The following is a 19,470-nucleotide window of genomic DNA, read 5'->3' on the forward strand; positions in this document are numbered from 1 at the left end:
GAAGTCACTGAAAAATATCAAGCAAGTGAGGTGATTCTGGTAAAAGTAAAATCTCACTTCGAGCATAGCATCCTGTGAAAGCAACAAGGTAGAGTTGAAATAAAATATTGTCTCACTTAAAAAAAAAAAAACAATAGGATTTGTAAAAATATTTTATTACTTAAATCTACTGATTCATATTATTTTAATATCACCCGGTTTAAGTTTTTCGTCATACAAACATGCAAATAACAGAGCTTTAATCTTAATGTGGCAAAGAGTTATTCATCTTTTTTTGCTATTATAAAAGGGTTACAAGTGTACAAATTGCTAATATTTTAATGTCGAATGTGAAAAAAACTAGTGATTTGAAATATTATGCAAAGGTCTGATGTGACTGTTTCGTTTTATAGATTTCGATCACGCGAAGTCGTCTTCTAACTTTATGGTGGTGATGGTGGCCATGGCGTGGTCACACAGGCGCCATGCATTTATTACGTAAGACGATTGGGGAGGGGGTTGACAATGACTTACTTTTACTACGGAGGGGGGGAGTCTTGTTAGTTCTTACGTAAGATCATTAAAATTGCGCTAAGATATACGTGGAAAATTAGGATGCTTGAATAGGTCCCTTTCCCTAAAAAGAGGCATCTTTGATACGATTTTCTTGCCTATAAAAGTTAACTAATCGTGTAACGGCAACTACAGAAATGGAGTGGATGCCATGAATAACCAGTTCACCAAACAATACTTTCATAAATCAAGATACCTAACGCCAAAATTTACAATGCATCGTCTTAAAAAGGGGGAGGGGTCGGTCATTTCTTATTTTTTCTTAGAACAGGTTGGACGGGAGCAAAAACTGGTAAATATCGTCTTACGTAATAAATGAATGGCGTCTCGTCAATGCCCAGTCGGTACAAACTTAACGTGTTCGGCCGAGCTCTACAACAATGTTATTGATTCAGTTTTAACTTAACCGCCTCGCGAGGTAAGCCGCATACTATACATATATACAAAAGAGACTTAGGTTAAAATTCAGCTATGAATATGTAACATGAAAGAATGCAAATAAATAATTCGTAAAAATATCGATCTTAATGCCATTGTCGGAAGATTACAAGTGTAAACATTAACTTTATGTAGAACCTTACATATAGCTTTGGAGAAAGGATGATTATCCATGAAGACGTTAGTTTACTTTTCAGCTCAAAACTTAATATTAATAATATTGGAAGTCCTATTATACATACTAAACGACATAAGGACATAACGCATTAATAGATTCAATCATTGATTCTAATATTTGTTTAATAACTAAAACAAACTCCTGTAATATTCTTGTTTAAAGCAACATCAGCGTGTATCGTACGCGTTTGTATACTTTCGCATTTCACTCCTTAAAATAAATCTTAGGTATATATTTTGTGTTAATCCTCGCTTAGTTTAACGCACGTTTACAGTGCTGTTTTGTTCTAAGTCAAACACGAGACCTTATTGACTTCTACTAAATAATTCGAGTAATTCTCTGGGATATATTTATCCATAAAAGCGATCATATTCAAGATATAAGATATATTCCTACATTATACATTTGTCAACTAAATCATTTTAAATAAAGCAATCTGCAATAGGGACCGTGCGCGTTGGAGGGTCTGCCATCTTGTGGCCTGAATCGGAACCATAAACATATACATGTACACGTCACGTGTTTTCTTGTACATAGTAGGTTCTGCCATCTTGTGGGCTAAATCGGAACAAAAAACATCATATTTACGCCTCGCGCCAAAAATCTGACGGCTTCTGTGCTGCCTCCTACAGTTCATGCACGCTCCCTATAGCAGTATTTAGCGGTTATATAATACATAACGTATATTGCAAGTTAAGCCCCGCGAATTTATTTTTTACAGAAATAATAATGCTAAACACCAATAAATTGTTTATATATTTTAATTTGTATAATAGCACAAGAAACATCGACATGTCAGCTAGGGTCGGTCCGTTATTTACATATTGCAATAAAAAGAACCAAGGTCGAGCCAAATATCACGCAGAAAAGGGGTCTCGGCAAATATCATGTATTTTTCTTTTTATGCAAGGAATTGCAGTATCGAAACATCGATATAATCTTAGATGTAAATAACGGACGATCCTAGTTGTTAAAAGTGAGAGCGCAATATTTCAATCACCCACCGCTCATAATGACCATTATTCTATTTCGAAATGCTATAAATGCATAAGCAATACGTGCCTTAAATTCTAAAACCTATTTTTGGATAATCAGGATCAAATTTTTGGATAATCTTTTAAAAAGGAGTATGCGAGTTATTAAATTTGTATATGCTTAATTTATTAAAGTTAACACAATAACACATCCCTACTTAGCAGCTTGATGTTTATAGGTACGATTTTGTGCTTCACAATGTTCGTTTCGTACCTGGGAGACTTTGATGCAATTTTTTTGCTACTAGGAGCGGCTATCAGAGCGCGTTTCCACAGTTTATTATATTCGATGATGGCGGATCAAACACGGTTACTACAAGCGACGGGTCAGCTGCGTTTTTTCCCACTACTCACTCGCTGGAAACGGATACAAAGGAACGTCGCGACCGGACAGAGCGAATAGTGTGGGCTACCGCGTCGAACTCACCCGTGTAATATCACGCGCAGCGCCGCGCTCGGCATTCGGCCGCCCCGGAGCGGAGGAACTCGGTCGGGAGTGTTCGTCAGAGCAGGGCGGCGCCGGCCTCGGCGCGCGAGTGCGGCAGCGGCGGCGCGGCGCGCCAGCGGTCGTCGCGCGGGTCGTACAGCTCCACGCTGGCCAGCGTGGGGCGCGCGCGGTAGAAGGCGCGCTGGCCCACGCACTCGCTGTCGCCGCCCGCCGCCACCAGCACGCCCTCGGCCGCGCCCGCCGCGCAACCTGCGCGAGCTTCCTTCAGACTGCACACTTCCTCCCACGAATCCTGAAATATTCAACCTTTTTAGGGTTCCGTACCCAAAGGGGAAAACGTGACCCTATTACTAAGATTCCGCTGTCCATCTGTCATCAGGCTGTATCTCATGCACCGTGATAGCTAGACAGTTGAAATTTTCACAGATGATGTATTTCTGTTGCCGCTATAACAACAAACACTAAAAAGTACGGAACCCGCGGTGGTCGAGTCCGACTCGCACTTATTGTACTCTTCGACTATAATGGTTGAGTTAAGATTTCGTATACCAAACAATAATTGCGTACTTTTCGTATATGGGCTCCCAACTCTACTATAATATTCATTCCGATACGCTATAGTTAACTATTAAAAAAAATTACCAATCATGTGCCGCCGCGCTTCCATTTCTATGGAACCGCGGCGACTAACCAGGCGCGAGGCGGGACTAAATAGTCGCGCGTTTATACTATCATGTCTTTTGTACTACATTTTTGTCTACTGACTACTACTGAGATACTTGCTAATTTTCATGAACTATTTAGGTTTTATAGTAAAAAATAATTATTATTTAGATGACTCATAGAAAAAGTATTGTATACAATAGTGATATAACCAAGCTTTTCAATATCGTAGCTTAGGCAACTCAGCAAGCGTCGTTGCCTAAATACGGTACTCGACTGAAAAGCTATCTATTATATCATGATTTTATAAAATACTATTGCATCGCTTTGTAGCTCCAGCTTGTTAGAAGTTAATTGTAATTTCGGTGCCCGCATTTTTAACCGACGAAAAAAAAGAAGGAGGTTCTCAAGTCGACGCGCATATTTATAGCAATTAGGACGGCAGAACTACACAGGTATAGTCTGAATATACCTTGTTAGATGTGTTAGTCGGAATACTCGGAATATACCGCCTGATGGTAAGCAGTCTTGGTAAGGAGTTACATGCGTGTTGAAAACCTTCCCCCCCCCCTCGTTGAGCTCTGGCAACCTTACTCACCAGCAGGAACACAACACTAACTAAATGAATGACTGAACTAAAAATCAGTTCAATAGTCAATTGACTGTCTCTGAATATCGTGCAAAAGTCGCCTGTAGGTTTAAAGGACTACCTGGTAAATGTTATATCTGAAGAATGAAACGACTCATATAATAGTGATCGAACTTCGCTCGAGAAGTTCGTTTGATCATCTATTATATTTCGTTTGTTTCATTCTTCAGATATAACATTTACCAGGTAGATTTTTAGACTCTTAAAGTTTTGCTTAAGGTGGAATGAAACTATAGGTATATAGACGCGAAATCATTATATTTCTTTTCTTCTTTGACGTGACCTTATTGGTCAGTCATCTAGCCATACACATAGTGATCTTTGTATTTAAAAAAAGTGACATTCCAAGAAGTGGAACTGCTGATGATGATCAGAATGGGACTCTTCAACGACGCATAAATAGTTCACGTTTGGCGATTTGTCCTCTCCGCTCCGCTCTGTGTTTGTTAAGCAAATTATTTATATTTCTATCCTATTTATTAAATAGAACTTGTGTTTAAAAATAACTGCTATTTATGTTTTCTAACAATTATTTGGTGCTATATTTCATGCATGTTATGAAATACTTTATTTTAAATACAGTCGAATACCCTATTGCGCCCCTATCTTACCAGTCAACCATATGGTAAATCTGAAATGTGTCAAGGTGGGCAGATCCTACCATCAGTGACAAAAAAAAAACATGTTAGCTCCTTTTCTACATAAGTAGGCGTAGTGACGCTGTCTTTTTAATTTCATTCTATGAAATCCTAAATCAAAAATAATCTTTTTCTACTCGTCGATTGTAATGGTTGAATTAAGATTTCGTATACCAAACTGTAATTGGGTACTTTTCATGTATGGGCTCCCAACTCAACTATAATATTTATTTCGAAACGGTTTAGTCAACTATAATGAAATGGACCAATCACAGCTCGCCGCTGTCAAGAGGACGAAACAAAACGATAGCTTAAATTAATTATTTATTTTAGGTTGTATAGTAGAAACAATTGCTTCATAAGTCATAAACGCACAAGTGACACCCTTAATATAGCAACATCCATAGACTACGAAAACCGCTTACCATTGCATTGTTATTGACTCGTAGAAAAAATATTGTATACAATAGTGATATAATCAAGCTTTTCAATCTCGTACCTCACTTTGGCAACTCAGCAAGCTTCGTTGCCAAAACACGGTACTCGACTGAAAAGCTCTCTATTATATCACGATTGTATAAAATACTATTCTTCCACCGGTCTCCCTCATTTAATCAGTTGAAGTCGGTTTTTTTCTTACCAAAAATTAGTTCGTTTTTTATACAACAAAAAAATAATTCTTTTCATACACGCCCGGGGCCTATTGCATAATAAAATACAAGATAAAACTATTAGTAATTTTACATACAAAATCACTAATAGTATTAGATTGTACATAGGTCACTAGATAAGTTTTGCAATAGACAAATATGAAACAAAGAGGTGGCCTATCACATATACTTTTTAACACTAAATTTCCATAGACAATGTTTGGCCGGAAAACATTTACTTTCTTTTAAAATTTACTTATTAAAAATCTAAGCTATGTATCAAATGAAAATGGTGTATAAAATATTCGTAAATCGTCCTTAACCCACGTCGACGTTTTCAAAGTTTAAATCTATTCTTTAATAAGTACATTTTAAAATAAAGTTAAGGTAGAAGTACTAGTGCTCGACGCTGCACTAGTACTCGACATGGGCACTTTATGTCAAAGTGACAAGGATTAAGTTCGAATACAGAAAAATCTTCGTTGTTCAAATTTAACTGTCGAGCACTAGTACTTCTACCTTAATGTTTGCCGGCCAAACATTGCCTATGGAAATATGTTTTAAAAAAATGTGATAGGCCACCTCATTGTTTCATATTTGTCTATTGCAAAACTTATCTAATGACCTATGTATAATATAATGCAATAGGCCCCCGGTCTGGAGTTCCACAGCGGCACTCACGTCGTGGAAGCTGTAGCGCTCGACGGAGGTGAGCACCTGGCGGCGCGGCGCGTTGCCGCCGATGACGTAGAGGTGGTGGCCGAGCACGACGGCGGCGGCCTGCGAGCGCTCGCGCCGCATGGGCGCCAGCGCGCGCCACGAGCGCGACGCCGGGTGGTAGCACAGCAGGTCGCGCGTGTGCCGCCAGCTGTGCGTGCACCCGCCCACTACGTAGATCAGACCTGGCCACCACACACACGACACCTATATTAGTATCGGCCGAATCGTGGGCTCTGATATACTTATTAATATTATGCTAAACTCTGCCTCTAGCACATACCTCAGTAACAAAAACTCGAAGTTTCTGTTACTGAGGTATGTGCCACCTTACCACCAACTTAACCGTGACATCACAAACGGATACGTGGCATTTGCGCGCGAGGTTAATAGAAGCTATAAAAATTGAAATTATTTATGTTAAAACTTATGAGTATAGCTGAAATGTTGTGTTTTTCGGAACCATTTTTAGGGTTCCGTACCCAAAGGGTAAAACAGACCCTATTACTAAGACTCCGCTGTCCGTCCGTCTGTCACTAGGCTGTATCTCATGAACCGTGATAGCTAGACAGTTGAAATTTTCACAGATGATGTATTTCTGTTGCCGCTATAACAACAAATACTAAAAAGTACGGAACCCTCGGTGGGCAAGTCCGACTCGCACTTGACCGTTTTTTTTTTTAATCCATTATCATCAACAATACAAGATTGTGTTTGAAATGCACTTAGTTACAATAAACTTTTGAATAAATATAACAAAAATCACACTAATTTTTAAACTAAATACTAGTAACACATTTTAGGACAACATTAACGTTATACATAATGAGATCAAATAAGGTATTAAGGAACTAACACTAACTAACCTAAATCAGTATTAAATAACTCATGCAAGCTATAAAAGAACCTCTTAATAAATATTGCTTCAGTTTTTGCTTAAAGATAGTATACTTTGAATATTTTTTTTAATACTGAGGCAGTTTATTAAATAAATTAACAACATGATGTCTCACACAGTGCTCCTCAATTTTTGAAGCAGGGCGAAAATGTATTTTATAATTTTTATTGCGTGTGGGCAAAAGCATTTCCTCTTCTTCATGCATTTCAAATGTTTGCTTGTGTTTGACAAGCAAGGTACTGTAAGAATACCAAGTTTAAGGAAATATTGCCTACAAGAGACCCTCGGCGGAATGCAAAATATAGTCCTTATAGCCGTTTTTTGGGCGGTTAAAGCTCTGTTTACGTTATATCTGAAACTGTTACCCCAGAACATAATGCTATATCGCAATTTCGATTCATTTAGAGCATGATACACTATTAGTTGGTCTACACTAATTTCGTCTTTGAGGCTTCTCAAGGCGTAGCACACTGAATTAACTACGTTTTCAATAGCTTCCAGCTCCTGTATCCAGTTTAACTTTGAGTCGAGGCGTATGCCAAGAAACTTAACATTTTCAACTATGTGGATCCGTTCATAACGATATGAAGTCTGTCAGTTTTTCTGGAGTTTTGTTTAAATAGATAACATTATTTGGGCCTTGTCTGTGTTCAAACAGAGATTATTAATTGTAAACCATTGCTGGAAGGTGTTTAAAGCAAAATTAACTTTTTCATTAAGTTCTACTACGTGATCGGCATGAATAACGGCATTTGTGTCATCAGCAAACATAATTATATTGCAGTTCGGTACCATATTGGAAATATAATTGGTGATATCATTTGTGAATATGATAAATAGGATAGGGCCCTAAAATTGACCCTTGCGGTACACCTCTGCCAACCTTTAATAGACCAGACTTAGTTGATCTTCCACAGCCACGATGTATATATTTTATCTCAACATATTGATTTCTGTTTTTCAGATAACTGTGTAGTAGACCGTAAACTTTGCCTCCAACTCCATAGAATTAAAAGTGTACCGACAATATGAATAGGAATTTACAGTACATATGGTGCTACTTTATAGCACTAGTGCGAAAATTAGCATATTACGTTACTGTGTCGAACATTTAAAGGGCCATATGTACTGTAAAACGTTGTACGATACATGTGCGAATAGGCAATTCGCAACTCGTGTCGATTTAAAACACTCCCTTCGGTCGTGTTTTAATTTATCGCCACTCGTTTCGAATTTCCTATTTTTCGCACTTGTATCATAATGTACTATTAAAAAATTGTCATCATGCCAATTGTTGGTATATAGGTAAATATTACATACCTTCATAATGCACGACGCCCATCCCGAACCTGGGCTCGGGCATGCGGCCGGCGCCGGTCCACTCGTCGGCGGCGGGGTCGTACACCTCCACGGACGCGCCCATGTCCGAGCCCACCCAGCCGCCGAACGCGTACAGGTGCCCGTTCATGCCCGTCAGACCGAACTCGCTGCGGGCCTCTTTCATAGGGGCTATGTTTGACCATTTGTTCGTCTGAAAAATTACATAATTACCGCTGTAGTCGATATAGCAAACAGTTATTGTACAATGTAGAAGAGATGTAAAGTCTGAAAAAATAACGCACACCTCCGAGTTTGAGAGCTGAACTAAATGGTGCAATGTTTTGTAGTAATAGGATTGTCAATATTGTCATAGATCTCCATTAGCAGTCGAATTCGAAGCACGAACGTGACTCGGTGACTACACACCTTATATTACAGTCAATGATTCTTACAGAGAGAGTATTCCACCTGTGATGAGGTTAAGTTCACAGTTCTACCCATATGGTTCAAATAAACAGTTCAAAGTGACAGATCTATGGGATTTTGGGAAAGGTAAAAACAATCTTGATGCGTCTGTTTATTTAAAATGCTTTTTTTATTTTTATTAGTTTATTTATTTTAATGTTTGTTTGTTTATTTTAATGTAATTTAATTGATCATTTTGATTTCATTTCATGAATAATGTTAATTTTAATTCAATTCTTATTTTTAATTTTATTTTATTTAATTAATATTTTTGCTGTTTGTGCTGGCTGTTTGTGGACTTCACAAAGGCCTATGACAGTATAGACAGGGGCACCTTGTACTCCATTCTTGCAAATTTCAACATCCCCAAAAAACTAGTAGCCATAATCACCACACCAACGAGGCAAAGCAGGATGCGAGTTAAGGTTGGCGGCGAGCTGTCAGAGGAATTCACGGTGACTACCGGCCTAAAGCAAGGGGATGCTCTATCACCTGTGCTCTTCAACCTAGCTCTTGAACATGTTGTCCGAAAAGTACTAGAATTGGACATAGGAGTTGAGTTGAACGGCAAGCACAAGGTGGTAGGGTACGCCGACGACCTAGCTTTATTAGGGGAAAGCCGTGAATAAGTGGCGGAAGCAGTTAGTGTCCTGGAACGGGAGGCTTCTATGATAGGTCTCAGGATCAACCAGTCGAAAACCGGATACCTTCACATGAAACGGTACAAAAACACACGCGTCAAGCGTGACAGTCTTCATGTTGGAGGCACCGTTTATCGTGGAGTTCACAAATTTCGGTACCTCGGATGCACGATTACCGACACAAAAACCAGAGAGGAGGAGATCAACATACGCATCCAAAACGCCCTGCGATGCAGCGCAGCCCTCCATAAGGTGTTGGCGTCCAGGCTTCTCAGCAGAAATACTAAGTTACGGGTATATAAAACTATAATAAGACCAATCCTTATGTATGGCTGCGAAGCTTGGACACTATCACTGAAAGAAGAGAGTCAGCTCCTGGTAGCGGAAAGAAAGGTGTTACGGAAGATCCTGGGACCTATCAAGAGAGATGACGGCACCTGGAGGATCCGTAAGAATGCCGAAATCGAGGAGTTAGAGGCCGAACCCAATATCATCGGCGAAACGAAATGCCATGCCACAGACTTCGCTGGTTCGGTCATTTACTGAGGATGGGTGAGGATCGAGGTTTTAAGAGAGCTTATTTGGGACAACCGACTGGTCGCCGTCCAGTGGGCCGGACCAGATACCGCTGGAGCGACAGTGTACAGGCGGATCTGTGCCAACTCAAAGCCGATAACTGGCGGGAAGTGGCACCGGATCGGGACAGGTGGCATTCTCTCGTTTTGGATGCCAAGACCCTCTTTGGATCACTGCGCCACAATAGTTAGTTAGTTAATTAATATTTTATTTTATGTAATTTAATTTAATTTAAATATTTTAATTGTTTTTTGTTTTGTGTTTTTGTATATGGATCTTGTCCGAAATAAATGCTTTTTATTTTTTATATTTTTTTATATTACTTATGAAAGCAAAATAATGTAAATAATCGCATATGATTTATAAAATAAAATAAAATAAATAAATAAAGTGTTTTTTAATAAAAGGACACGTCCAGATCGCTTACCTTCTTTCTAATGCTAAAAAATGAACTATAGAAACATTTCTTTTTTTATGGATTTAACCTCACAACAAAAACTGAATACAATTTTACTTAATTATATTATTAACGCTGTTGAAAAATGTTATAATGCAGCGCGGAAAACTCGGCCAAATGTATCCACTCGACTCGGTAGGGCTCGGAACCGGTATTGAAATACCTGTTAATATCGTTCCAAAACCGTTACATTATTTCCTTCATTAAAAACCTGTGGATGATGGAACGCAAACCTAAAAAAATCTCTGTATCTCCTAACGGGTAAAAAGAGGGAACGGAATTGTATAGTTCGCTAGCGGAAGAGACAGCAATAGTTACTGAAATGAAATACTTCTAAAATGAAAGTAAGAGTATGTAATCTTTAGCTAGGGCGGGCGTACTTTTTCACCGGGCTCGATAATGGTTCGTTGAGTGTTATATTACCGTGGGGTCGTAGACCTCGCCGTTGGCCAGTATCTGACTGCCCTGCTCGCCGCCGACCGCGTACACGCGCCCGCCCAGCGTGGCCACGCCCGGCTGAATGCGCGCGATACCCATCGGCGCTTGCTCTTCCCATTCTCTGCAACACACACGTTTATTTAGGTTTAGGTTGCTTTACACGATTACAGGTTAACATGATCTGTACAAGACTGCACCACAACCTTTTATATAATTTTACCTTTGTGGACATATTGAATTCGTCATTTTATGCAGTTGGACTTAATGGTTATATCGACATTGTGATACTCTAGACCTGGTTCCACTGAAGGTTTTTGTCTATGGTTTTTTATGCTGTTTTTGTCTTTTTTCCTATTGTCAGGTTACATTTTGTTTCTCAACGAAAACCAGTGCCTATTATTTAAGTCCATTAAATGAACGAGTGTTTTAATGCTTAATTATGTACAGTTACATACACTATTTTATCTACACACATATTATAAACTTTCTATGATATATTCATTAACCCAAATTACAGCCAACGTTGGGGCATCGTTGCTGTCTTGGCGGAACTCGCCGGATATTAGGTGGCGTCACCGAAATATTTTTATCGCTCATTTTACTTTAAAACATCAAAACATATTCATTTTATACTTATAACTAATTAAAAGATAAACTGTACGTCAAATGGGCTCAAATGGCGGTAAATCAAAACTATTTTTAACGCATGTCACGCATTCGTAGTTTTTTTTTAATTCAGAGACAAACTAGAGTCGGGATGCGAGATATGTCAAAATTGTACGCAATTGACCTTTCATTTCGAACAAAAAGTCATCGCGACTGATATTAGAATAGAGGTCAAATCGAATTGCTTTTTTTTCAGATGTGTTCCAAATTTGAATGTCATAACCAAATCAATTTTGATGTACGAGGGTGGGATGATAAGTAACTGGCCTAAGTAGAAAATACTTGAATTTCGGTGTTAAAACTAATTTTATTTTTCGACATAGTCTCCACCTAGCTCTATGCACTTATTCCATCTTCGCTTTAAAGCTGCGATGCCCTCCATAAAATGATTCTTTTCGAGGTCTGCAAAATACTCCTCCACAGCGGCTATGACGGCATCATTAGTGGCAAATTTCTGTCCACCCAAAAAAGTTTTAAGCTTCGGGAACAGGTGGAAGTCGGATGGTGCCAGATCAGGCGAATAAGGTGGATGGGGCAGCAAATCATACTTTAATTCGCCGATTTTTGCCATGGCTTTAACACATGTGTGAACCCTAGCGTTGTCTTGATGGAAGATGATTTTTTTTTTTGCTAAGCCTGGTCGTTTTTGATGAATGCATTGATGAAGCTTATCTAAAAGATTAGCATAGTATTCCCCATTAATAGTTTTACCTTTGGGAAGGTAGTCTATCATCAAAATTCCACTAGCATCCCAAAAGACGGAAGCCATAACTTTTCCAGCCGACTTTACAGCCATAGCTTTTTTGGGACCCGAACATCCAGATTCAGTCCACTGTTTTGATTGAATTTTTGATTCTGGCGTGTAGTGGTGAACCCATGTTTCATCTGTTGTTACAAATCGACGCAAAACATCAGCTTTATTTTTCTGAAAACGATCCAAACATTCTTCCGAATTTTGCACGCGGATTCTTTTTTGATCGTGCGTAAGCAATCGCGGCACCCAACGGGCGGATAACTTTTTCATATTTAATTCTTCACTTAGAATATGATGTACCCGTTCCTTTGATATCCCTGTAGTGTCAGCTATTTCTGATAACTTCAATCGTCGATCTGCCAAAACCATATCGTGCACTTTGGAGACCATTTCCGGAGTTGTGGCACTTTTTGGACGTCCAGAGCGGGCTTCATCTTGGACACTTGTACGGCCTCGTTTAAATTCAGCCACCCAGTTTTTTACTGTGGCGTGAGAAAGAGCACATTCACCTAAAACATTCTTTAACTCTTCATAAATACCTATCCCCTTCATACCCTTCATGTAAAGAAACTTTATCACCGCTCTTTGTTCAATTTTATCCATTTTGAAAACAATCGTCACAATATATTTTCAAATAACAGAAAATCGATAAAATATTTAAGCCATGAAATTTAAATTTCGAACACAGATAGCCAGAGACACGAAGCTTAAATTACGCTAGTTTATTTTTAAATTCAAACTTTTTAAATAGCTAAGGCCAGTTACTTATCATCCCGCCCTCGTAGTTATGAAGCAATTACAACAATATCACAGATAAGAAATTTGTTTTAACAAAACAGTTTATCGTTATGTTGGCCATTATTTACGGATTTTGAAAGCATCATAGAGGGTTTATGATGTGTGTAGATAAAAAAAACATAATGGAATTGAAGGCGAGACGAGCGATAGTACGCAGCACGCGGCTATCGTGAACGCTATTCATGCATTTTTAGTGCTTGAAAATGGAGACCTACATAGGCTTACCGATACATTGCAAAAATTAGCTTAATGATAACATATTTTCTGGACATATTTTTTTGTCCAAAACTAGAAAAAAGTTTGTACAAAAAGTATGTAACTTTGTTTTACGTTACATTAGGTTTTTAAAGGGCCGGCAACGCGCATGTTACACCTCTGGAGTTGCAGGCGCCCATAGGCTACGGTGACTGCTTAGCATCAGGCTGGCCGTATGCTTGTTTGCCACCGACGTTGTATTGATTGATCTCATAGATTTCCATTCAGATCCCGGGTCATAAAATTTATAGATCTCAAAGAAGGCGTTAAACGAGAAATTAAATTTTGGAACGCATTTTGGGGAGCCACATTAACAGTGGAACTTACCGTTTATGCAGGTCGAACTTGAGCACGGACGATAGGATATTGTCGGTGGCGAGCGACGGGTGCGGGCTGGAGTCGTGGCAGGAGCCGCCCGCCACCAGCAAGTAGCGCCGCGCGCGCGCCCGCGGCTCCGCTGCTAACGCTACTAGGGCGCCGCGACCCGTTTTCTGCAAACAGTTTCATGTATTCAACCTTTAGCATCGTTGATAATGGCGTAAGCGCTACCGACAATAAGGTCCCTTTTCATAGATAATGTCACGAATAATCATTTCCTAAACGTGACCTATATTTTCACCAATACAATACACGTGAGTCATTAACAAAATAGTCACAAACCATTGTATGCAAACTCACCATGTCAACTCTAACAGTCTTCAATGCCACAGCGATTGACGGGTCTTGTACATTTTTAATGGCTTCGTCGAGAAGTTGGGGAGCTATAAGCGGAAGGCGGATGTGGCTGAGGACTTCGAAACAATGGCGGCGGCGGCAGGCGGGGTCGTGTTCCAGCCATCTTAATGCTGGATATAGTACCTGTAAAGATAAATTAGTAGCTCAGGACTGCTTCGTCCACAATCCTAATTCACCACCTTCTTACCTGGTCATTATTGTCATATGGTCCATTGTTCTGAGACCTCAACATTCCACTTTCCTATCTTGTCCACAGTTCTTCAGTGCTACAGTGCTAACTCGTCCATATTCCTATATGGTCCACAGTGCTGGCATTGGTAGAGGCCAAAATGGCAGGCCAACAAAACTCAGTTGAAATAAAAGCAATGCATAACTAAATGAACAGTGCCGATGTTATCTTATTGAAGGCAGTCAGGTTAATGAATGACGCAATAGTGTTGATGAGATGGTACTGTGGCCAAAATAGGAATGTGAACGAGTTAGGAAGGTGAGGATTTAGGAATGAATGCTGACGACATGGCATTGTGGACGATTTAAACAGGTGACGAAATAGGATTGTGGACAAAGAGGTCTTGAGGCAAATTAGTTGAGTAATACCGCATAGCTAATCCCTATCATAATATTATAAATGGGAAAAGTAACCCTGTCTGTCTGTCTGTCTGTTACCTCTTCACGCTAAAACGGTTGAACCAAGTTAGATGAAATGTGGTATTGAGATAGTTTGAATGGACTAAGTAGAGATGCCATCTTCTTCTTCTTTGTCGGTTCCTCATTACTCAGGATCGTGATCATTTGGTTTTGCAGCTGTGAATTGTCTCCATCAGTCTCGATCTCCCGTATCCCTCACCGCTTGATGGAGTTTGCCTAAGGTGGCCTTCTTAACTTAGTCAGATCTTTTAGTGGGTGGGGCCCTACGATCTTTCACCTTCCACTTTACCAAGCACGACCACTTTCTCCAAGCTTTCATCACCTCTACGCATAACATGGCCAAAGTAGTATAGCAACCAATGTTGGCATATGGTGGACAGACGTGTTTTAATGCTATAATCGTGTCATAATGACTGTTTGGAAACCTTAGAAAACCTGAAAGTATTATAAAACCCAACAATTTTGTATTTGGCCCCAGGTTGCGGATTGGCAGTGGTACTAATTAGGCCAGGCAACAAGTCTTCAAAAAAAGTTATAGAGGGAAACATAATTTTTGACTTTGTCAGTTTGTTTGGACTAGTAAGGAGGAGAACATATCAAAAGTCCCTGGCTGTAGCCCTTGAGCCGGAGGGGGGGTTTGAACTTTTGAAGGGTCATTTTTCGGTTTTTTTTTATATCGGAAATTATGCGTCTTAGTGACATGACCACTTATACAAAATGATAATTGATTAAAGCAGGGGTTCCCAAAGTGTGCGCCGCGGCGCCCTGGTGCGCCGTAGAAAGTAAAGAGGGGCGCCGTGAGTTCTATCATTATCCGAAACCACAAATATTCGCGGGTACGTATTTGAGCGCTCGCATCGGTAAATAATATAGCGTCGTGTCACTCTTTTTCGACCGTGATTTTAAATTTACAAGGGCGCCGTTGCAAAATACTACACTTGTAACTGCGCCGCAGGTTGAAAAAGATTGGGAAACCCTGGATTAAAGGGTCTAGCCGCAATCCTATAGTGAAACTGCCCCTGGCTGAAATGTATACCTTTCTTAGAAGCGTTAATTGGTCTTATTATAAGATATTATTTTACAATATTTCAAGCCTGGAATCCCCTTGCTTTGGATAAAAAAAATATATACATAAAATCTTTTTTAATTTTTCTAAGCTAAAGTAATGGTTAGATTTCTTTGAAATTCGGATTATACATGGCACTAATAGCAATACATTTTCAAAAAAAAAATCAGGGTTCTAACTTATTTACAAAGGCCTAAAAAATATTTTAAATAATTTTATCTTGTTGCCACAGATGGATTTTTATGAAAAAAAAAATATATTTCATACAATATTGTATTGTGCATTAAATACCTAAAAATTGAGGTTGTCGCCCTCTTGTAAATAACAAAAAAAAATGAAACAAAAAAAAAAATTTAGGCCTTTGTAAATAAGTTAGAACCTTGATTTTTTTTTTGAAAATGTATTGCTATTAGTGCCATGTATAATCCGAATTTCAAAGAAATCTAACCATTAGTTTAGCTTAGAAAAATTAAAAAAGATTTTATATATATATTTTTTTTTATCCAAATCAAGGGGATTCCAGGCTTGAAATATTGTAAAATGATATCTTATAATAAGACCAATTAACGCTTCTAAGAAAGGTATACATTTCAGCCAGGGGCAGTTTCACTATAGGATTGCGGCTAGACCCTTTTTTTATATTATTTACAAGAGGGCGACAACCTCAATTTTTAGGTATTTAATGCACAATACAATATTGTATAAAATATATTTTTTTTCATAAAAATCCATCTGTGGCAACAAGATAAAAATGTCTTACTAATGCAGGCCATTCGTCTTACGACCATTAACCGTAAAATACAGATACATTCTTGGCATATGTCTAAGAAGGTATATAGATGCTTCATAAAGTATGATGGCGAAAAGACGGGAGTAGAAGCAATCGATCAATATTGTTGTGAATGTGCGAATGAGTTAAGAACAGTAGGTTGTTGTTCACATGTAGCGGCAATTATATATTACTTGTCGTATGGCAGATTTTTATCCCGAATTCCGCGGCCTAGCCATAAACTCTGTGCACTGTTCAAGACCGAAGGTATAAATGTTAGTATTAATACAGACAGTGACGAGGATGAGTAATTATAAGTGTTATGTTTAGGTGTAAATTGTAGGATTTTAATAAAATGTGCTTTACTTTTTTAGTTTCTTTTGATACGTAATATTTTTTTAAGGCAGTATTGCGTATGTCATAATAGACCTCAGCTTCGCTTCGGCCGATAATTACATGTGTTCTGAGACATTTCTTATTTTATTGGCCTCGGTATGTAATCTACTATTGCTGTACGTAAACAACTACTACGTAAACATTCCTATTATGAAATACGCAATACTGCATTAAAAAATATATACCTACTTAGTGTAAACAATTTTTCTGCTCGACTAGCTGCTGCTCGTTGATACCTACTAAATGGTTGTAAAGGCGGAAGTACACAATGAGCCAAATACGTTGGCCCAATGTGTAACCTACAGACGCCTTAAGTCGAATGGCCTGCATTAGTAAGACATTTTTACCTTGTTGCCACAAATGGATTTTTATAAAAAAAATATATTTCATACAATATTGTATTGTGCATTAAATACCTAAAAATTGAGGTTGTCGCCCTCTTGTAAATAATAAAAAAAAAATTAAACAAAAAAAAATATTTTTTTAGGCCTTTGTAAATAAGTTAGAACCTTGATTTTTTTTTTTGAAAATGTATTGCTATTAGTGCCATGTATAATCCGAATTTAAAAGAAATCTAACCATTAGTTTAGCTTAGAAAAATTAAAAAAGATTTTATGTATATATTTTTTTTTATCCAAACCAAGGGGATTCCAGGCTTGAAATATTGTAAAATGATATCTTATAATAAGACCAATTAACGCTTCTAAGAAAGCTATACATTTCAGCCAGGGGCAGTTTCACTATAGTATTGCGGCTAGACCCTTTGTCACAAGTTTTATTTAGTCAATTTTTCCAAAATCGTGTAACTATGGGCATTGTACCATTTGTACCTATGGGTTTTGGTTTTGATATCCACTCTTGAAAGTTTATTTAGGGCTCTCAATTTTATCTTGATATCTCAATCTACTTCTTCTTCTTCTTTGTCAGGGGCTATGTAAGGCTCTACAGCCTTAATATCACTGCAACCATTCCTGATCTATTGTGAGCGCCACCTACTACAACTCTCGATCCAAACCTGCAACTTCAAACAGCTGCAGGATCTTCTTGATCTCGAGAGACCTTTGCTAATGTGGTTTTTCTGTGAATTTTGATAGTTAAAACAAGCTATTTACCTGTGCCTCACTTTCAACCTTTAGCTGTTCAGAGGACAGTAGGGTGACTAACTGTGGTAACGGCAAGTCCAGTAACTCATCTCCGCTGGCCACAACATTCCAGTTTGCTTGCGCATGTTCTAGTGCTTCATCTGCTAGTTCGATGCAGTTATGTGCTTCAGCAAACCTGAAATGTGGTTATTCAGTTTTAATCATACTTTATAAGGGAATAAAAAGAAACAGATATGCTTGCATGTGCCTAATAGATATAGATTTGTTCCAACTGTTGGGACTACATTTTAAAACTTAAAGGTTCAATAGCAACTGGAAGGCATATGAAAGGTTAATGTTTCTACACCTTAATCTTATGCTGTTATAATATCATCTTAAGAATGTATGTGAATACCTAAAGATCCCCAAAGCATTTGAAGGGTGCAGTTCTCTCCTTAGAAATTCACCACAGCCTGTGACCAGTTCTCTCAATTGTAGCATGTCTGCAGCTATCAATAAATGCTGCACTGTAGTTTTGTCTATTACTACTTCACCTGTGCAAAACCACAATATTACTATTTGGATCTTTTTAAAGACTAGTATAAGTGCCTCACACATCTTACTTAATTTAGAATCCTAAATTATAAGGTGTAATCATGTTTAGTTAGAGTCCGACTGCAATAACTAGGAACATTTTTTTAGAACCCTAGTTAGGATAACTGAGTGAAGTAAGGTGTGTGAAGTCTTTTATGTAACCATACTAGGCAGATTATGTAGGATGTTTACAGATTTCTATAAAAATATTGTCATCATGAATTTCGCACCAGCCATTATAAATCAACCTGTAATTGTAAAATGACATTATTTGTTTACCTGTATAAATAAAGTCAATAATAATTGGAAGAATTTCTGCAGGCACACTAGGTAGAGCTACATGTCTTTTTTGACTCTCCTCCAAGCCCACATTAAACATAGCATCAAAGTATGCACAGCTGGCTGCAAGTACCACCCGGTGGGCCTACAAAGATATTTTTTTATATTAGTCAAAATAATACCTACATAACAAATAAAATGCTATAGCATAATATAATATTTTATTAAGTAATTTAAGAAAGTAATTATAAGCATTCGTTGCAGTTGACGGCGACCAGCTGCAATAATTAAACAGTTAATAAGCAATTAAGTCACTCTAATTAAATGTATACTATGAAAATACTTCAGTGTACTGTACCTTAACCCTGGTTTTTCCTGATATTAAATCTATGTCACAAAATCTGCCGTCTCTTTGGAAATTGCTCAAATTTAATGAAATTTTATTACCATAATCGCGACATTTGTACGGACGAGATCCTTCTTTGTTTGAACATTTCTCAAAAATGTTTGTCGACATTTTGTTGTAAATATAATCACTACTTGTACTCACATTAAATGCATGAATATAAAAACTGTTACTAATTTGGCTATTTCATTATAAATAAATAAACTAAAAAAACTCGCTTCACTGACAGTTCTATTTATGACCACACAAGACACAGATTG

At 38.2% G+C, this 19,470-nt stretch overlaps 1 protein-coding gene across 1 annotated transcript; it reads right to left on the reverse strand.

Annotated features, from left to right (window-relative positions):
- Positions 1 to 139: 139 nt before the first annotated feature.
- Positions 140 to 19,465, reverse strand: LOC133521358 (actin-binding protein IPP). Its single transcript, XM_061856279.1, has 10 exons — positions 19,163 to 19,465; positions 18,805 to 18,949; positions 18,347 to 18,485; positions 17,962 to 18,127; positions 13,914 to 14,093; positions 13,563 to 13,726; positions 10,748 to 10,883; positions 8,186 to 8,396; positions 5,932 to 6,152; positions 140 to 2,942 (listed from the first exon to the last, which is right to left on the reverse strand). Exons 1-10 carry the CDS (start codon positions 19,319 to 19,321, stop codon positions 2,706 to 2,708), a joined length of 1,758 nt encoding a protein of 585 aa, XP_061712263.1. The 5' UTR covers positions 19,322 to 19,465; the 3' UTR covers positions 140 to 2,705.
- Positions 19,466 to 19,470: the final 5 nt, after the last annotated feature.

Source organism: Cydia pomonella, chromosome 9, assembly GCF_033807575.1.
Source record: "Cydia pomonella isolate Wapato2018A chromosome 9, ilCydPomo1, whole genome shotgun sequence".
Lineage (NCBI taxonomy): Eukaryota > Metazoa > Arthropoda > Insecta > Lepidoptera > Tortricidae > Cydia > Cydia pomonella.